Source organism: Sparus aurata, unplaced genomic scaffold (genome assembly GCF_900880675.1).
Source record: "Sparus aurata unplaced genomic scaffold, fSpaAur1.1, whole genome shotgun sequence".
Classification (NCBI taxonomy): domain Eukaryota; kingdom Metazoa; phylum Chordata; class Actinopteri; order Spariformes; family Sparidae; genus Sparus; species Sparus aurata.
Genome location: NW_022045100.1, coordinates 367,384 through 389,051, shown reverse-complemented (window position 1 = coordinate 389,051; position 21,668 = coordinate 367,384). Strand labels below are relative to the sequence as shown.

Sequence of the window (21,668 nt, the reverse complement as noted above, 5' to 3'; positions counted from 1 at the left end):
AAACTACCTGTGACCTCACTGTGTGTTTCAGAAAGATGGAAGTCATGTAACTTATCTCTGTGTCTGGATGGAGGTTGAGGAGCTGACTTCATTCCCAAGGACTAAGGAGGTCAGTCAGGAAGTGTTCACATGGTCTGAGTGGAGAGGGAGTTAACCTTCCATCAAGGGAGGAGTGTGAACCAGAGGAACCAGAATCACATCGGCTCAACGACTGTGGTGGGGAAAGACGTTCTGACCCAAAGCCTTAACAACTCCTTTATGTGTGTATTAGAGTCCATTTTGAAATCCACAATGAACGACTTCATCTGCTGGTCCCAACACTGCTCTGAATCTTTTAATCTGCTCTTCATTTCTGTGATGTGATGTCGTCGTCTTATCGTCCTTTATTGATCTCATTCTTTTATTCATCTCTTTATTTGCATCACCTTTTTCTGTTCAGTGTTTATTCTGTAATGTTCTTGATTCTGCTTGATTGTCAGAGCACTTTGTAAACTCTGTGTTTAAAGCTGCTGTATAAATAAAGTTTATTGTGGTAAAAATCATATATTTGTGTGAAGCCTCAGCTTTAAGTATTTCTTTTAAGTATTCTGGAGAACTTTGGCACCTTTTCAGGTTATAAATTAAATTTGAGGAAAAGTGAGTGTTTTCCCATTAATACTGCAGCACGTCATCTTCAACAGTCAGTTTCACCTTTTTAATTTAGTCCATCAGGGTTTAAATACTGAGGTATTAACGTGACTCGTTCTTTATCGAGCCCTGCATCTGCTAATTTCACTCCCCTTATCTCAAAGATTACATCTGATATTCAAAGATGGGGTAACCTCCCCTTTCATTAATTGGCAAGATCGATGTTGTTAAAATGAATATTTTACCAACATTTCTATTTTTATTCCAGTCAGTTCCTCTTTTTCTGACAAAATATTTCTTTGACTCACTTGATAAGATCATATGTTCTTTTATTTGTGGTGGGAAATCACCGAGGGTTTGTTAAACTTTACTGCAGAGATGCAGACTTAGTGGAGGACTTGCATTACCTCATTTTCTAACTTACTATTGGGCTGCTCACATCCATAAACTTTGCTACTGGTTCAAATCTCCTGAATCCTCTTGGTGTAAATTGGAGCTATCATCCTGTAGGGGATCTTCTATACCTGCTCTACTTTATTCCTCTTTACCTACAAAACCCTCTATATACTGATAATCAAGTGGTTCTTAACACACTCAAGATCTGGTATCAATTTAGACGGCAGTTTAAATTTGTAGCTGCATCTTCCTTGGGTCCTTTAAATAACAACCATTTATTTCCTCCATCACTTTTGTGCTCTACTTTTTCAGTGTGGTATGACACAATTCAAACATTTGTATGTAGATGGAGTCTTTGATAGTTTTGACAATTTGTCACCTCACTACAGCCTCCCTGTTACTCATCTGTTTCACTATTTTCAGACTCGCAATTTTCCCCTCTTTACCTCCAGAACAGTGATGGGAAACCACGCTATCATTTGCTCCTCATCACAGAGGAATCATCTCTAAGTTGTATGATATTATCTTGGCTTTTAGCAATCACTCAGATGCTAAACTTAAGTGTACATGGGAAGAGGAACTAGGAATGCAAATACAGGAAGAGTCCTGGGAACAGAACATAGAGAGGATACGATCTACCTCCTCTTGTGCTCGTCTTGGACTTATCCAATTTAAGGTCTTGTACAGGGAGCATTTCTCTAAGTCTAGACTGTCTAAACTGTATCTGGAAGTGGAAGATGGCTCTCCTTGTCACCTTAGCCACATGTTTTTTCTCTTTGTCCTGGTCTGAAAGGTTTCTGGGCGGGTTATTTTACTATCATGTCCACTGTTCTTGGGGTAAATCTCCAACCTTGTCCTCTGATCGCTATATTTGGATTCCTGACGCCTCACTTGCACTTAACTCTACACAAAAGGACATTATAGCTTTCACATCCTTACTAGCAAGACGTTCCTTATTGTTGATTGGAAGTCTGCTAAATATCCTTCTATCTCTCGGTGGCTCAAAGACATCATGTTTTTTTAAAACTTGAGAAAATTAAATACACATTGAGAGGATGTACAGTCAAATTTTTCTACAAATGGCAACCCTTTATTTCCTATTTCACTAATTCAGAGGTATTACCTGATTGAATGTGTGTCTGTTACTGCTGTACCTTTTGTATTGCATAAATAACCAGTAATATGTGTGTTGGTCATGATGAGCTGAGTGGGGGCTTGGGTGGGGGGTTGTTCACTGTTTATTACACTGTACTCTGTAATTTGATTTAATTATTTTCTTCTACATTCTTATCAGAGTGTTTTTGTTTTGCTTTGTTTTGTTTTTTGGTCATTTTTACAGCTGTTGTGTATCCAGTGAGCTCATATCACACTGTTCAGTCTGTATATATCTCAGTCTGTTACATTTCACTGCACAGATTTCACTGTTTGTCATCCTGGAATCAAATGAGGGAAATGTTCAGTGGTGTTCTGAGGCGGCACAATCACTGACATCTTTTAAATCAGCAGGAAGTCTTTTATTAATGCTGCCACCACGCTGTTTTATTTCAACTGCAGTTATTTACTGCTGCAAAGGATTGTGGGTATTTCTACCACTCTTTATTCCGAACAAACAGATGTTGGCCTGAATAAGTTTACCCTTTTTTTATTTTTGTGGACATCAGGTTTAAAATCAGCTGGACTACCCAGGGATTGAACCCACAACCTCCAGACTTCACAGCATCACTTCACCATCCTGAACTGAATGAGTGAAAATAACCTGCTTTGTAATTCATTTGCATTTTAACAACACACTGCTTGTGTGTCAATGGTTGTTTTGTCAATAAAGCTCTTTGAAATGAGTTGAGGCCGTTTGCCCAATCAGAGGTTGAGACGTCACACTTCCGGTCTCTCTCGTATGGACCCAGTCAGCTAGCAGCTCTCTCTGTAGCCTCTTTCACACTGCCGTTAGCATGCGGGGATCCTGCGCCAATTCTCCGCACTCTCCTTTGTGTGAAAGTTTCAGATGCGGAGAGGGGGGAAATTTCGCTCCGGCGCTGATCCGCCTCTGGAGGTAGTATCAGGGCCGCATTAGTGGTGAGCCGTCCCAGTGTGAACGGATAATCTGGAGGCGCGGAGCGAGGACGTATTTGGAACATACCAACTCCAAATTTACACAGAGTGAAGATAGATGATTTAGACCTCGTAAATGAAAAATGTAACAATAAGTTTTTAAGGCAGTACTTGGTAAACACCTTATATGCAAGCAGAACAAAAAGCTCACTCACCCTCAGAGATTATAACAAATCTGAAATATCGACTATTCGAACAAAATACTTAAGATTCCCAATTCCCCCAAAGTGTAAAGAAGTTCATTTTAAACCATAAACTACATCTATCATTCAAATGAATTTATGAAAAGTAGATTTAAATTCATGGTAGAAAACTGTTATATATAAAACGAATCTGGAAACAACAGAGCACCTGTTTTATGAATGTGAGACGGTCCACAATTTGTGGAAATCCCTCCACGACTTCATATCGTCCGCCTCCAGAAACACTGACTTCTGGTCCTTTCAAAATATTCAAATCGGAGTAATCCTCGAAGACAAAAAAACTGAGTTCTTAGTGAATAATCTCATTATTATTACAAAATATTATATACACAAATGTCGGTATGTCAAATCCCTCCCTTCGTGGTTTGCTCTTAAGAATGAATTCTCCTTGTTACAAAACTGTCTGAAACAAATAAATAATCCCCATGACAAATAAACTGCACACACTTATAACAAAATTGAACCTTTCCTAAATCCCTTGTATTAATTAGTACACATTCCTGGGCTATATGTTCTACTTCATTTGTTTTATAATTTACTACCCATTTCCTTTGTTCTTTTTTATTTTTTTATTTTTATTTTGTATATCTACCTTTGCAATGTGATATATACCACAGGTAATTGTCATTTTGGTCTGTGAATTTACTTTAAAACATCATATACTGTTATTTTTATGAGAGAATATCATTTTTCATGTAATGTTATCTGTTTAAATAAAAAAAAAAAACAAAAAAACAACTGTAACTGTCTTTGGCAACTTATATGAGGAAAACAAATACCACGTGGAGAAGCGTCTGTCCTCCTGACTCTTCCTCACATTTCTGCTCGAAAAACAGCGTCTGTCACCCGCAAAAAAACTTTAACTAACCGAGTGTCTGTGACTAAAATTAATCACCGCGACCGTCAGCACTCCGGACCGAGACTTCAGGGAACTTTTCCCCAGAAAACAGCCTCCGTCCCCGCGAGTGTCAGAGTCAGACAGTCCTGTTTACTGATGGTGATTATGTATTTATGTAATTTAGCGCAAAAAACGTAACTCTGTCACTTTCCATGTTTGGTGGGTCAGGATCTCAATCACTACACATTATAACAGCATCCATATGATTATAAACTGTCCGCGGGTTTGGATTAACAGAGGGGAACACCAACGTCATCAACATGACGTGTACCATCACGCCTCTTTAGGAGCCGCAGCGCCGGCTTTCTGTGTGAATAGAGCTCACCAGTGAGGTTCCAGAAGTGAAAATGCCATTCATATTCTGCATATAGATTTTGATTATTGGCCATAATGTCGTAACCATCCAAAGTAGACTCACCACGAGTTATCAGATTATCAAACGATGATATATGATCTTGTAGAAGTCACAAGTCCGTATGATATCAATCTTGTTTTGAGAAAAACATGTTTTATTCGCTATGTCATGGAGAAGTACTACACTACCCACAATCCTATAGTGTAACAGCGACGTCTCTGATTGGTGGAGCTCGCTGTTACCATGGAAATGTTTACCAAACCCACAAATTTCATGTTAGCTAGTTACTGCTAACACTGAACTCTACGATCGTTTACCACAGAGCGACCATGATTTCACTTTCTGACCTGCTGCGATCATTTAGTGATGAGGAGAAGAGTTTATTAAGGGTTCACCTGAACATGAAATTTGCAGGTTCGGTAAACATTTCCATGGTAACAGCAAGCTCCACCAATCAGAGACGTTGCCGTTACATTCGCAATGGTTTATGGGATGAGTAGTTCCTTTACTCTTAAGATAGTTATGTACACAGTCGTGTACCTTTGCTTTTTTCTCCATTTTCCCAAAATGTTTTTGCGCCGAATTAAATGTTTTATGGTCTTTTAAAAGTAAACTAAAAACATATCTTTTTTCGCGAGCTTTTAGTTAAGTTTAAAGAGTGTGTTTTATTTCTGTTTGTTTGCTTTAAGAATTTTTATTATTATTATCATTATCTCCCTTTTTAAATGATGATAATAATACATTCTTGTGTGATTGTATAATGTCCTAAATGTTTTTATTTATGCATGTAATGTTTTTATTTTATTTTTTTTATCCTATATGCTATTTTATGTTCCACAATGTATCTTTGTTTCAATTTCTTGAAGCACACTGAGTTTATGCTTGCCGTATGAAATGTGCTATATAAATAAATTTGACTTGACTTGACTTGTCGGTTCTGTGTGGACTATTTGGTCTCCGGCTCTTCGGTCCGTCGCCTGCTGTTGGACTTTAAAACTGGTCTGTAACAAGTGGAGCCACCGGGTCAGACAGAGAAAGACTTTTCTCACAGCTGTTTAGTTTGACGGACCAGATTCAAATCCAACAAACGTCCTGAAAATACAGCCGGACTTCAACAGCCACAAAACACTGAGAGAAACACAATGATTGTTATTAAAATGTGTTTTCTTCTCATATAATAATCAGACAGAAATGAACTGACACAAGTCAGAGTGTTTCAGGTGGAGTGTCGAGTACATTTGATCAGATTTTACTGTCCATTCACAACTTTGTTCACAATGATTCTTTACAATTAAAGCTGCAGACGAGTCAATGTTTTCTGTTTCTTACATTTCACTAATAGTTCTGGATTTTATTGGAACAAGAGCCAGAATTCAAAACAACACATGACAGAAAGTACAAGTCAACGCAATTTACACAATTTAATGGAAGAAGTTTAAAATGTAAATGAAGAATCTTTTCAATCAGTTTGAATCATTTTGTACAAAGTTGACTGATGAATTTATGACAAGAAGCTGAAAGATTGATGTGACTGTGATCCTGTACAGACTCAACTGTTCAGCACTGACAATGTTTCTGTGACAGGAGGAGACTCTGCACACTAAACACCACACAGACGCAATGAGGAGGAACCAGAACTGGACCACAAGAGTCCAAATCCAGGATAAAGAGGTTCAGTGAATGTGGTGTTGAAGGTGTGGAGGTGGATCAGTGAGTCAGAGGAGACTCTGTAGAAGGACAGAGTGCCAGCAGGACAGTCCACATACACTGCTACTCTACCAGGGGAGGAGGAGGAGGAGGAGGAGGAGGAGGAGGAGGAGGAGATGTCTGTTCCTCTGTTATTGTGCCTGACAGAGTAACGACCACCATCAAAGCACCACAGACTCCAGGACTGATCATTCCATCCAAACACACAGTCTTTACTGTCTCCTTTCCTTCTGATTCTTCTGTAACTCACTGATATAGAAACTCTTCCTCTCCACTTGACCTCCCAGTAACAGCGACCAGTCAGACCAGTTCTACACAGCAACTGAGGCCACATGGACTTAAACCTCTCTGGATGATCAGGATATGACTGAACCTCCTCCACATGTGTCATCTTCCTGTTGTTGTCAGACAGTTTGATCTTTCTGTCGACTGTGTTTGTGTCGACTGTGAGCTCACAGGAATCTGATGGAGAGAAAAAGACACAACACAGCTGCAGTTATTAATGTGTCATCAGTGTGATGATGACATCACAGATGTGAATGAGTGATGTCACAGTGTTTTCATGAATGAAAGTAAAAAGACACTCACACTTCCTCAGACCTGGTGTCAACCATCGGACTCCAGCAGGCTCCACCCTGAAAGGAGAAGGGGGGTCAGAGCAGCACATCCTCTTTCAGCATGCAAACATGGACATGACATGACTCTCATACACAGAAACACAATCTGTCCATCAGGCTGCTTCTCCCTGTTCTCCCTGAACCTCTTCACCTCTGCCACTCTCCTCACACACTGAGAGTGAGCCACAGGATGTTGGTGTGTGTGAAAGAGGACCACAACATCTGAGAACACACACAAACCTCCTGTTGGATTTATCACTTCATCTTTATTTTATTGGATGTTGTTGCTGTTTCCTGTGGGCGACCTTACGCTTGCTGTTTGATCCAATGTCAACTTGTGACCATGTTTCTATATTATAGGACTTTTGTATTTGGACATCAGAACTTTTGAGGTCCGATTCCTGTTTGAAGCTTGGAGGGCTTTTCTGAATCTCAGCTGCACAGTCTGCTTTTTGTTCTTGCTGTGTTTCTGCTGCTTTGTTTTACTGAGCAAAGAAACAAATACAATTTATACGTAATAAATCAATCAGAAAACATTGGACGTTGGTTCCCGACCTCTGCCACAGAACCAAGTGACAGAGACTCCCAGACTGTTTCCCTCCAGAACCTCACAAGTGTCACTGAACCTGTTTGTGATAGAAACAGTTTCATGGTTTCATGTGTTGACATGTTCATGTTACTATAGTTTGGTGCTGGATTGATATCTGATGTATATTACAGCAGTAATAGTTACTGTGAGGAGAACTTCATGTCATGTTTGATGCCATTAAAAGCAGAAACAATGACAGAAATGTCTCTCAGTCTGAAATCTGCTGTGGTGAACATGATGTGTCCAGATGTGACCAGAGGAACATCTGACTATGAAGCCAGGAATCTGTCTTTCTTTCTGTCTGTCTGTGGTTCACATGTCTCCAGAACTGTTCATCCAATCTACTTTATACTTGGCAGGTTTGTTGCTGAGGACTCAAAGAAGTTCAGTGTTCAATTTGAATTCAATAGTAGAAGTTTTTAGGGGTTGCAACAACAAAAGTTTGGACAGGATGAACTTTTGGACCTGGATACATTACAGGTTTCAATGTAATAAATCAACGTTAAAGACAGAAACAGCTTCCGTCTGTGCTCTCAGGTCTGTGATGGATCAGTGTCGCCCCCTGGTGGGTGATTAGCTGAAGTATGCTCAGAGACACTGGAGTACATCAGAGAAGGTTTCATAGTATTTCATGTCGTAAGAGATCGTCTGAAGTGAAGTCTTTATTTCTTCATATAGAAACTTGAGCACATCTGTTCTGTTAAAATATATATTACATGTCCTTTTTATTCTCAGTGCATGGCTCAGGCTGCATTCACAGTGTACATTTATCTTTTTATTTCATTTTCTAAATTCAAATCCAAATTCTTTATTGGCACTATATAACACAAACATGTGGCCAAAGCAAGAAAAGAAGAAGAACATTGTAGTGTAAAGACTAGTGCAGTAGATGAAAACACAACATAGATATAAGTGTAACCAAAGCTGACAATAACAGCACAACACTAAATAATAAGTGTCATCACATATAAGATGAACAACTGTCAGCTGACTGTCACTCACTGTCCCTCAGTTTGTGGCAGCAGAACATAGACTGCTGCTGGATCACAGCTCTTTGGGTTCTCCCCTAGTAGGACTGTTCATGTTTCTGCATCTACTGGCTCAACAAACCCTTTGTAATCTATTACATGTTTAACATGTAATCTATTACATGTTTAACATGTGTTTCTCTGATATGTTTCTACTTTTCACATGTTGTGAGGAAGTGCTGCTCTGTTGTTGTTGTGTTTTATTGTACAGGCCTGATCTGTATTTGCTCTTTACATCAGCAGATATGAACTAAAACAACAAGGTGTGTACTGAGTTCACTGAGCTTCATGTGAATTGTGCTACTATGCAAACTGATATTATATAATATTGTGTCTGTCACTTGACAAAGAAACGAGTCAACATGGTGACTACATTGTGAGGAAGGACGCCCCATGACACCACAGCCAGCAGCTGTTCTGACTGATGGTATCCTCAGTATGCTGCTAACACACATGAGGCCACTATCAATGGTGGAGGATGAAGGAGTGCTATGTGCACTTTAGAAAACAAACTTCAGTCATTATTTAGTTTACTGCATTCTTCATGTAACAAACATTTTAGAGGTGTGAATCTTCAGCGGCCTCACGATTCCATTACAATTCAGCTGTCAACGATTCTCGATGCATCTCAGTGTTCGTCATCCTCAATGATCTATATCACTGCACACGGCTACTGTTCATCGTTTACATTCCCCTTTTATTCTGAAAGTCCTTACAATAATCAGACTACAGCAGTCTGCAAAATAAAAGCTGCATCTTTTCCATCATCAAACAAAACCTGTATCCATCCTGCAGCGTCTTTCACGTTTGTCTACAATAATCTAGTTTTCACATGGCAGCTTTAAGATCCAACATTTACTGTCTCTGCTGCAGACACCTCTCTCAGAGTTGGACAGCAGAGTTGACAGCACCTCCTCAGATCTCGGCTGATTAGCTGCTGTAACAGTTATTATTTATGGCTGCAGACGTTAGCTTCAGGAGGAAATGACCAACGTGATCAGTGATTGTTGTGAGGCAGAAGTCTCGTCCAGTTTGAGCTTTACAGCAAGTTCATAAGATCTATTACGTTGCTGCAGTCACAGTAAAGTGCTGCTGTTATTAGTCGGCCATAAAGTGTGTGGATAGACTCAGTTAGTGACTGAAACCATGTGTTGTTTGCTGCCACAGAAGAGAAATTAAAAGTCCACTCATGCAATGTTGTCTTGGCATCTTCCTGCATTTAACACTTCCTATAAACTATTCACAACAAAAGTCTTGCATGATGCAGTTATTTTAAACTTTTATTTTAACAAAAAATCATCGTGAAATATTGGATTTCCACCAGCAGCACCTTGACAGACTCCAGAACAGCTGAGAGTGAAACTGAGTCAGCAGCTACGAGCCAGGCTGAAGTAAATTACAACAGCATTAAACCAGAAGTCCACCAACTACTGTAGAGAGCTGCAGCTCTGCACAGGTCACATAGCATGTTAATCAATGGAGCAGATGATTGATCACTGAATGTTTTCTTTTCTTTTGTCATTTGATTTTGCTAGAAGTGCAAAACCCTGTAACTTTCCTGCCCCTGCAGGCTGTTATAATGATAACTACCCAAAACAGCCCAAACTCAGCTGGAGCAGCAGTTTCCTCATGACAGGAGCCAAGACGGCACCACTGAGCCCATCTTAAATTCATCTATGCACTGCTGCTGTTATGGTAATGTGACAGGGAATGTTCCAACTCGTGTCATTGTTGTTATTGGACTGTTTTATATCTTCTGTTCACTTTAAACTGATGCCACAGACAGTTGTTACAGTCTGTAAATCGTTTTGTCAGTGATGATCTAGAATATAATTACTCCAGTGTTGATACAGATCCATGTCAGAACCACTTTAAGTTCAAAGTCAAGCACTTTGGCTAAAACACTGATTACAGATTCTATTCGTTAAGTGATTAAAATAAGTTATGTGTCATAGAAATCTTATGAATTTGAGGTTCAGTATTTTCTAATCCGACATCTGACACAGAGGGTCTATTGTTATTACTAATATCACAACACAGCAGTGATGTTGTGGAAAGTAGATTTAATGTGAATATTTTGATAACCCTATTTATTTTCATTATCTTCCTCTCTTCAATCAAAACTCTTGGCTTCAAGCTATGCTGCCTTTTCTCCTGAACTGAACTGAACAACTGGAGGTGGAGTAAACGAAGCAGACTTTCCGACACTGAACCATCTACAATCGAGATACAGAGTCTCACACTAGCCCCTTTCACTCAGAGAAGACGCATTAACGCCACAGCAGCGGTTCACCAACTCTCTGCTGTTGGTTGTTCACAGAGAGTAAAGCAGCTCCACCTTAAAGACGAACTGACGTGTAATTCACACAGAAAGTTGACGCTGCGGCTTCTAAAAAGGCGTGACGCAACACATCATGATGACTGTTACGACCCTAGAGGTCAAATGTTTCTGTCTTTTAATAACCCTCTTTTTACCTGAGTGAGAGTGTGTGTGTGATTGGGTGCAGGTGTGTTTGAGTGGTTGCAGGTTGCCCTGGGAGCTGATTGGTTCCTGCCTGACAATAAGAGTTTAAAGGCAGGCTCTGCCCAGTTCCTGTGGACTCTCCTCCATTGACCCAGACTGCCAGCATGCATGCTTGTTGAGAATGTGTTTGTTTTGAATAAAACTTTGTTAAAACGTTCGCTGCTGGTGGTGTTTGGGGAACAGGAAGAGGGGAGTCTCAATTTCTTGTTGCGCCAGGGTTTCCCCTAGGCCCTGGCCGTAACAACTGGGGGCTCGTCCGGGATCTGAATGTCCATGAGGTGAGGTAGACTTGGTTTGGTTTAGTTTGTTTGTGTAAGTGGCCTTTAGTTAAGTGTAGTGGTCATCTTTTTTGTTAAGTTGTTATTGCTGCATGTTGTGTTTCTGACTGAGCACCCTAACCAGAAAGCTGCTGGGCATTTTCACGGATTTGCCATGTTTGTTATTTTGCCTTTCTTATTTTTGGTGGTAATCCTGGGTGGGGGTACGCTTCAGTGATTCGCAGTTGACTAGATTCCTGGTCTTCGGTGATTCACTGAGTTCAGCGTTTAAAGACGCCTCGAGCTCGGCAAGCCACTGAAGACTAGCTAGGTGAGTTAGCGACGTTTTATAGGCAGGTAAAGTTGGGGTGTCTCTGCAGTTTGTTTCCCTTCGTTTATACTTTGCACAGCAACGTAGTTTTGTGTGAGATGGCTGCTTTTGTGTTGGTCACGTTGTGAATTGTGGCCCTAATTAATACTTGTGTGCAGTAACTTTTTGCGACCTTTTGGTTGTGGAACTGGACTCCGCTTTTGTTGGATCACTTGTGGTCGCAGCTTAAGAGTAAGCTTGCAACATTTGTGTAGTGGTGACTACAGAGTGATGCCTTTTGTGTGTGGTTGTTGCAGTCCACTTTTGGTTTGGTCATGTAGGTGTTGCTGCTTTAGTGTATTAATTAGTGTGATTGGGATGGCGTCACTCCCCAGATCAGTGGATCTTGAGTGGTGGGTATGTCTTCCCAGTTTGTCCGGTCACTCTTGTCTCTTTTTGTTACCCTCCTTTTACAGTAACGTGTGGTTGGAGATCAAATGGTGTCCATTTTGGGTGTGGTAGTGGCAGTTCACTTTTGTTGGGTCACTTGTGGTTGCAGCTTAGGTGTAGGCTGGCAACATTTGTGTGTAGTGTTGACTATACAGTGATGCCTTTTGAGTGGTGGCTGTTGCACTCCACTGTGTTGGGCACCTGTTGCGGTTTTTGGTGTGTGTCTGTTACCAGTGGCGCCGCCAGCCGGAATCCTGTACGCACTGTGCGTACTTTTTTTGAAGGTGAAAAAAAAAAATAATTAAAAATTAAAGCAATTAGTATTCAGTGTAATTTCTCCCTCCCTCTGCTTAGCGGGAAAGCGGGGACTTGGAATCACTTTTTCATTGTGTATCCCTCTCTGCACAGAGATGCATTTATTTATAGGAACAACAGAGGCTAGTGAGCACCATGCATATGTCTTCTCAGTAGCGTAACATCATGGTGATAGGCCCCGGTGCAAATATTTTTTTTGTGCCCCTAAACACAGGCGCGGGCTTGGACTCACGCACAGCCACTCTAGAGAACTGCTAATGCAGGGCTGGACTGGCTGTACCGGGATCAATAATGGGCCGATGGACGGCCGTTTTTTATTTTATCTATTTATTTATTTATTCTGCTGCTCCTAGATGTTTCTCTGTCGACCCGTGAGAGATCGGCGAAAAATCAAACGGAGCTTCAGCGTCTGTCCGAGGAGGACAGCAACAGGGCCAGGCTGCCTGCTGGAGGGAGGAAGAAGGCTAGCGAGGATCCTGAGATAAACATGCGGGGATGGGTTATCAGCAAACGGGCACGCCACGAGAGAGTGTCCCGAATGATGATCAGGGCGATGGAGAAACAAATGTCCGCCACCGTGAGTGACAGCAGAGATGAGGAGTTTGCAGCGAGTGCTGGTTGGCTGAATCATTTCCTCCACCGCAACAACTTCACCTGCAGAAGACAACTGTTGCCCAGCAGGATGCCAGAGATTTCACCGAGAAGCTGGAGAAGTTTGTGACATTTTCATCCCGGATTTTTGAGAGGGAGGAATTAAACGCCTGTCCCAAACTGCCGCCTGGTCCCCAAATAAACGCCTGGTCTGTTCAGTGATTGAAACAAATAAACGCCCTGACTATTATTTGGTATTTTACGGTATGATAACTCTCCCGGCCGGGGAGAGAGACACATCACAGTGCTCAGCTGCAGACACAGCAGAGAGGTGACGAGACGCGACTCATCATGACTGACAGGCATCAAGGCCACTCAGCGTTACCTTACCGACCCGCCCCCAGATATTTCATTCACAAAAACAGGGCCTGTGGCAATTCTGGACAGCTATTTTTTTTTTTCTTTCTTTCTTCCTTCATGGGACCTGACGGCGTCTGGGCCCCAGTGCAGCTGCACCGGTTGCACCGCCGATACTTACGCCACTTCTACAAATCCCGACTACGTTTGCAAAGTTTGGATGAAAACAAATGCAGCAGGTCTGCAGTGCACTGTCCAGGGTGCTGAACCGGGACGGATTGGAAGGTTCGGTGGGCTAGATATTTAAATTATGCAAATCAGCGGGTGACACCAAACAACGTCTGCACAAGCAAGTCAGAGCTTTCTTTCTCTCACACAGTGACCTGGAGAGACGCAGCCGCATCTCAGAGGACGATCGCGCGTGTGTGCGCAGTTGCGCATAGCGTGTGTTGCCCCTTCTCTACTACACAATACAGCTCAGCTCTACTCCACTCAGTTTAGGTGCTTTTCCATCACAGCTGAGTTCTTCATAGTTCCTCATCAGCGGGGGCGACGTCGTCGTATCATGGCGGCTTCATATCGTTCTCTTTTCTTTTCTCCTCTGGTCAGCTCCAAACTCACTCGTCTGCACCGCGATTACGGACCACAGCGTGGTTTTCCACACAGCAGCTATTTAACTCGTGTCAGAATAACCACAGTCTCACAGATTATGTGGGCGCTGCAATCTGTTATTTTACTGATACCGAAAGCATTAGATTTTGTCTTAAAGTATTTTTCCATTTGTTGTATTTGCCGTTTCTGTGCGTACTTTGAAATTGAATCCTGGCGGCGCCACTGTCTGTTACCACAGTTGGTGCATTTGCTTTTTGTGTTCTCTCCTCATGGTGGTGGCCATTTTGTTTGTGGGGGTGGTACCCACAGACTTGATTTTGGTCCTGTGCAGAAGTGTTTTTATGTAGATTGGTTTTAAGGGGGAACAGACTTATGATTGCTCAAAACCTGACTACATTAACTTGAACATTTCTTTAGGGGAGAAATGTTCACTTTTAAGGGGGGAGGTGTTACGACCCTAGAGGTCAAATGTTTCTGTCTTTTAATAACCCTCTTTTTACCTGAGTGAGAGTCTGTGTGTGATTGGGTGCAGGTGTGTTTGAGTGGTTGCAGGTTGCCCTGGGAGCTGATTGGTTCCTGCCTGACAATAAGAGTTTAAAGGCAGGCTCTGCCCAGTTCCTGTGGACTCTCCTCCATTGACCCAGACTGCCAGCATGCATGCTTGTTGAGAATGTGTTTGTTTTGAATAAAACTTTGTTAAAACGTTCGCTGCTGGTGGTGTTTGGGGAACAGGAAGAGGGGAGTCTCAATTTCTTGTTGCGCCAGGGTTTCCCCTAGGCCCTGGCCGTAACAATGACGTCTGTGTGTTTTCAAGGTGTTTCCACAATGTTCTTCTGTCAATCTAAACCCACGGATAGCTTGTAATCATATGGGTGCTGTTATAATGTGTAGTGATTGAGATCATGACCCATCAAACTTCCTTGAAAGTGACAAAGTTAAGTTTTCCGCTCTAAAGTAAATAATTAGGTAATTACCATCAGTCAACTCAACGCTGCCAGACTCTGTCACTAGCAGGGATGTTGGCTGTTTTCTGGGGGAAAGTTCACTTGAGTCTCGGTCTGGAGGGCTGACTGCCGCAGAGACGACGAACGAGAAGACAAACAGGAGGATAACTGCAGTATTTTTTTCCTCATGTAAGCTGCCAAAGACAGTTAGTTACTACGTTACTTTTGTTTGGTCCTGTAACGTTGCTTTGTGGGCATTTCTCTTTATTTAGTTGAATGAATGACCTGAGTTAGTTGAGTGAAGGACCGCTAGGGCTGGGCGATATGGCCTCAAATCAATATCACGATATATTGCCTCGATAACGACAAATGAACAATAAGTAACCCCCCCCCCACATTGTGGTTAAGATTTATATTTATTTAGTAGTTAAGAACAACTGATTAGAGAACTGTTTTTACCATTATTGTCTTTATTGTTATATATCTTTGATAGACACAGACTGTCTCAGAAGTCAGTGGGTCACATGACATGGAAGCTTTTGAGAAAAGAAAAAATCAAGATTTCTGCATATTAATATTCATATAAAATAGAGGAAGCACTAAAGTACAATAAACATAGCTGTGTCTCATTCGTCCAGTTTACTAATACAATCTGCTGCTGGAGTCACTGGGCCCCATGACATGGAAGATATTGAAAGAACTGCAATTATTTTGTATTAATATATTTATGCTAAGTAATTTGATGACAGTCCCTAAATCAGTTTCCAGTGATTCAGTGCAGCTCTGGAAGGTGAGCTAACCATCCTCCTGCTGCTCACACTGGGTGAACCTCATTAAAGTCACAGCTGGACCCAAGTAGAGCTTAGAATCAAGCCCGACCCGAGCCCGGCCCGACACACTGAATGTAATTATGAGCCCGATTTAAACCCGACAACAGTTTAATACGTGGGCTGTTATAACTGACGTTCTCGACTACAATTGCGAGTTGTTTGAACTACAGAAATCTTAATGAATAATGCAACAAAAGTGCCGCATTTAATGCACTCGACAAAGCTGACAAATGTTATCATCACGGTCCACGACTTGTTTAAAATGGGAACACACCTCCAACTTTCCTCCAAACTTGCTCAAAGTTAATTCTACTGTTTTTATTTTTTTCTTTACATCTTCATGCTCCATGTTGCACTTAAGCTACACAATCAGTGATGCCGGTAACGCGTTACTAGTTTTGTCATTTTCCTTAGAAAAAAAAATATATATTTTTGCTTTCTTCTTGCATCACGGGGAGTGACGTCACGTACGCGAGAAGTCACGTTTTCCAGCATGAGGACACTCACGTGTCAGACCACGCAGTGACACAAATGCAAACAACAATGGAGGGAGGAGAGAGATGCGAGTTTTCTAGCTGGAAATACAGTCATTATTTGGAGTGAATAAAAAACAAAACACAAATGTTTGATCAATAGACCGGCCCAGCCGAAGACAGTGGCCTGTTGCAGCCTTTGAACGCAGCATCATTACGCAAACTGTCCGCGACTCTCAGCGAGAGTGGATTCACTTGATTACTAACCTGGCATAGCTGGTGTTGCATCAGCGGGCGGAGTTTGCCATCAAATTAATGTAAAATAAACACATTGGTATACGCCGGGGTAGATTAATCAAGTGGACCTAACATGTCCCCTGTCCCTAGTGGATGTTATGCCTATGACACCGAATATACAATCATGGCCAAAATGACATCGGTTATTGTTGTACATTTCGGTATCGGTAAATTTTCGGTTTATCGCCCAGTCCTAAGGACCGCCACGCGCTGATCAGCACCGGAGCGAAATTTCACCCCTCACCGCCTCCGAAAAATTCTCACAAAGGCGGAGGTGCAGCACTGTGAATGGGGCTACTGACTGTCTGTGGCTGCAGCAGGACTCTTCATACCTGAGAGTGTCCAGTCTCCATCCTGGATCCTCCAGGTGAGCAGATAGCTGCTTCACTCCTGAATCTCCTGGATGATTGTAGCTCAGGTCCAGCTCTCTCAGATGGGAGGGGTTGGAGTCCAGAGCTGAGACCAGAGAAGTACAGCCTTCCTCTGTGATCAGACAGCCTGACAGCCTGCAGACACACAAAACAACACACATCACAGATCAGCTGAGAGTTCTGATAATTCAGTGAACACCTGTGTTTAACGTTTATCACATAATTATAAGAGGCGGAAGGAACTGTTCCCCCATTCCACCTTTGTTACTTTCACACCTACAGTGAGGTGGAATATTGACACAAGATTCCTGCTTTGAAGAGGCAGTGTAGTGGGGCTTCGGTCTCTCTCCCCCAACCCATCCAGTTGAGTCAGATGGCGGCCAACCACTTAGTCTGGTTCTGCTCAAGGTTTCTGTCTGTTAAAAGGCAGTATTTTCTCAACACTGTGTTGACTGCTTGTTCATGGGGGAAATGTCGGGTCTCTTAAATCAATTGAATTATATAAGGAGTATGATCAATACCTGCTCCAATTGTAAAGTTACATAAAATAATGAAATAAAATAATGAATCCTGACCTGATAGTTTCAAGGACACAGTGTGGACTCTTCAGTTCAGCAGAAAGTAACTTCACTCCTGAATCCTGCAGGTTGTTGTTACTCAGGTCCAGTTCTCTCACACTAGAGGACTGGGAGCTGAGAACTGAGGACAGAGCTCCACAGCTTCTCTCTGAGAGGTAACAGTCACTCAGCCTGAAGCATGAACAGTAAAAGAAGACATTAACATTATTAATAATATCATTGTAGCACATGTGAACTTACTTTCTGTTTTGCTCTGATATGTCGGGGATATGAAAAATCAAGACTATATCTGGATTAAACAGACATGAAACAATAATAAGTAGCATGGTTTCAAAACATAAGAGTTCTGATATGAGAGAGAGAATTGAATTCAAACATTAAAGAAATACAAAAATAATTTGAGACCAACTATGAACTATCTGACCTGAGAGTTTCAAGTCTACATTGTGGACTCTCCAGGCCAACAGACAGATGCTTCACTCCTGAATCCTTCAGGTTGTTGTTACTCAGGTCCAGCTCTCTCAGACTAGATGACTGGGAGCTGAGAACTGAGGACAGAGCTTCACAGCTTCTCTCTGAGAGGTGACAGACAGTCAGCCTGGAGCGTGAACAGTGAAAAAAGACATTATGTGATACAGCATTTACAAACCTGGATTAAACAGACATAAAACAATAATAAGTAGTATGGTTTCAAAACAAAATAGTTCTGAGATGAGAGAGAGAATTGAATTCAAACATTAAAGAAATACAAACATAATTTGAGACAAACTGTGAACTACCTGACCTTAGAGTTTCAAGTCTACATTGTGGACTCTCCAGTCCAACAGACAAATGCTTAAATCCTGAATCCTGCAGGTTGTTGTTAGTCAGGTCCAGCTCTCTCAGACTAGAGGACTGGGAGCTGAGAACCGATGACAAAGCTTCACAGCTTCTCTCTGAGAGGTTACAGTCACTTAGTCTGGATAAAGAACAATGAGCAGAACAAGACAATTATTTCTATTTGGGTCAATAACAGCACATTTACTGCATTCTGAAGAAACTTCAACACTTACAGAACTTTATTGGAGGCTTTGACCACTGGCAGCAGCCTCAGAAGAGCCTCCTCTGAAGCAGAGTATTTCTTCAGGTCAAACACGTCCAGATCTTTTTCTGATGACAGTAAGATGAAGACCAGAGCTGACCACTGAGCAGGAGACAGTTTATCTGTGGAGAGATGTCCTGAACTCAGGTACTGTTGGATCTCCTCCACTAGAGAACGATCGTTCAGTTCATTCAGGCAGTGGAACAGATTGATGCTTCTCTCAGGAGACAGAGTCTCTTCAAACTTTTTCTTGATGTAACCGACTGTTTCCTGATTTGTCTGTGAGATACTTCCTGTCTGTGTCAGCAGACCTCGTAGGAGAGACTGATTGGTCTGCAGTGAAAGACCCAGGAGGAAGCGAAGGAACAAGTCCAGATGTCCATTTGAACTCTGTAAGGCCTTGTCCACAGCACTCTGGTAGAAATGTGTCTCTGCAGATTGACGGTATGTTGTTTGTTCCTGTGCCAGCAGATTGACTCCAGATTTGATGAACGTCAGATGGACATGAAGAGCAGCCAGAAACTCCTGAACACTCAGATGGACGAAGCAGAACACCTTGTCCTGGTACAGTCCTCTCTCCTCTTTAAAGATCTGTGTGAACACTCCTGAGTACACTGAGGCTGCTCTGATATCGATGCCACACTCTGTCAGGTCTGATTCATAGAAGATCAGGTTTCCTTTCTGCAGCTGATCAAAAGCCAGTTTTCCCAGAGACTCAATCATCTTCCTGCTCTTTGGAGTCCAGTGTGGATCTGTCTCAGCTCCTCCATCAAACTTGATGTTCTTCACTTTGGACTGGACCACCAGGAAGTGGATGTACATCTCAGTCAGGGTCTTGGGCAGCTCTCCTCCCTCTCTGGTCTTCAACACATCCTCCAGAACTGTAGCAGTGATCCAGCAGAAGACTGGGATGTGGCACATGATGTGGAGGCTTCGTGATGTCTTGACGTGGGAGATGATTCTGCTGGCCTGCTCCTCATCTCTGAATCTCTTCCTGAAGTACTCCTCCTTCTGTGGGTCAGTGAACCCTCTGACCTCTGTCACCATGTCAACACACCCAGGAGGGATCTGATTGGCTGCTGCAGGTCGTGTGGTTATCCAGAGGAGAGCAGAGGGAAGCAGTTTCCCCCTGATGAGGTTTGTCAGCAGCACATCCACTGAGGTGGACTCTCTAACATCAGTCAGGATCTCAGTGTTGTGGAAGTCCAGAGGAAGTCGACACTCATCCAGACCGTCAAAGATGAACACAACCTGGAACTCTTCAAACCTGCAGATTTCTTTGGTTTCAGTGAAGAAGTGATGAACAAGTTCCACCAAGCTGAACTTTTTCTCTTTCAGCACATTCAGCTCTCTGAAAGTGAATGGAAATGTGAACTGTATGTCCTGGTTGTCTTTGTCTTCAGCCCAGTCCAGAGTGAACTTCTGTGTTAAGACTGTTTTCCCGATGCCAGCCACTCCCTTTGTCATCACTGTTCTGATTGGTTCATCTCTTCCAGGTGAGGGTTTAAAGATGTCTTCTTGTCTGACTGTTGTTTCTGGTCTGTGTGGTTTCCTGGATGCTGTTTCAATCTGTCTGACCTCATGTTCATCATTGACCTCTGCAGTCCCTCCCTCTGTGATGTACAGCTCTGTGTAGATCTGATTTAGAAGGGTTGGGTTTCCTGCTTTAGCGATCCCCTCAAACACACACTGGAACTTCCTCTGAAGGTCAGATTTAAGTTTACGTTGACAAATTCCAGAATAACTTCCTAAGTAAACACAACAAAAAAGTTATTTATAGGAAATATGACAATTTCCTTCCCCTTAAGTAGCACATATAAACACATTTTCCATGTTTGTCCTCCATCTGTTGAGAAAAATTTTCTCATTGATCCATCATGTTAAATCTTTAAAGAAATCCTCTTACTGCTCTGCAGACAGTCAGCCAGCTCCTCCTGCTTCATTCTCCTCAGGAAGTGAAGTGTGATCTTCAGAAATGCCTCTCTGCTGCTCCTCCTCTGCTCTTCATCCTCACCATCTAACACCTCCTCATCATCACTTTGACTGTGTAAGTATTCAGAGCAATCTGAACTCAGAACTTTCTGGACCTTCTTCAGCTCGTTCCTCACAAAAGTCACAATGTTCTCCTCCAGCAGCTGAAACAGAATATTATGTGATTGACAACATTTAACATCAGTTCCATGTTGGACAGATTCACCACTGGTCTGTAAAGTGCAGCATGGAGATTATTGTGAACAGACTGGATGTAAAAGTAGTTGTTGTTCATGTACAGACCATAAATATGGAGTCCAGGTGTGTCTGATGCTGCTGGACAGACAGACCTCTGGGAACCTCTGAGCTCTCCTGGTCGACTCTGTGGAGGAATCATGAAGAATCAGTCACATTGTGTCTGCAAAACTTTGAATCTGAGCAACATGACAACAACTTACTGTCTGTCTGAGGAATGTTCTTGTTTGAAATTAATAATAATCTCCTTTGACTGGTCACTCTTGAAGGAAACACAGCTGGGCTCAGGTCCAGGTCCAGGTCCAGGTCCAGGTCCTGGTTCAGGTCCAGGTCCAGGTCCAGTAGAGGCTGGTCTCCTGTTGGACAGAGAAGAAGACCGCCAGAGATGTTAATTCACTTTCTAGTCTTCAGACACAAAAGCTTCTGTCCATAAAATAGTGGAAAACATCAGGAATAAACCTTCAGAGAATATTGGACCAAACTAATTCAATGAAGTGAAATGAAGAGTTGAAGACTGGTTCTATTGGGCAGCTTTCTAAAGTGAGAAGATACATCTAAGTGAAGAAGAACGCAGCTGAAAATAAACATCAGGTTTCAAAAAACATCTTTCTCCACAGTTAAAACATGAATCAGTCACATATTAATGTTATTAACAGCTCACCTCTTTACAGCAGGAGCTGGTTGTCCTTTAAAATCAATGGGACGATATTTTGACCGGTCACTCTTGAAGGACACACAGCTGGGCTCAGGTTCAGGTCCAGGTCCAGGTCCAGTGGTTTTAGAGGGAGGGCCTCCCTCCTCTCTGTCCTCACACTGATTCATGCTGCTCAACTCACACACACTTTCATCTGGAGAGGAAACACAAATCATTCATCTGCACATCAACTGAACATTAATTGACTATTATTCATTTCAACCATGAA

The 21,668-nt window shown here is 42.2% G+C and overlaps 1 protein-coding gene across 1 annotated transcript; it reads right to left on the bottom strand.

Moving 5' to 3' along the window:
- Positions 1-6,212: 6,212 nt before the first annotated feature.
- LOC115577524 (NACHT, LRR and PYD domains-containing protein 4E-like) lies at positions 6,213-20,868 on the bottom strand (the record flags this gene model as incomplete). Its single annotated transcript, XM_030410421.1, has 7 exons — positions 6,213-6,757; positions 6,884-6,930; positions 17,436-17,609; positions 18,223-18,396; positions 18,491-20,267; positions 20,426-20,654; positions 20,794-20,868. Coding segments are annotated over 7 exons (3,021 nt in total), but the record flags the coding sequence as incomplete, so codon positions are not given.
- Between the last annotated feature and the right edge of the window lie 800 nt (positions 20,869-21,668).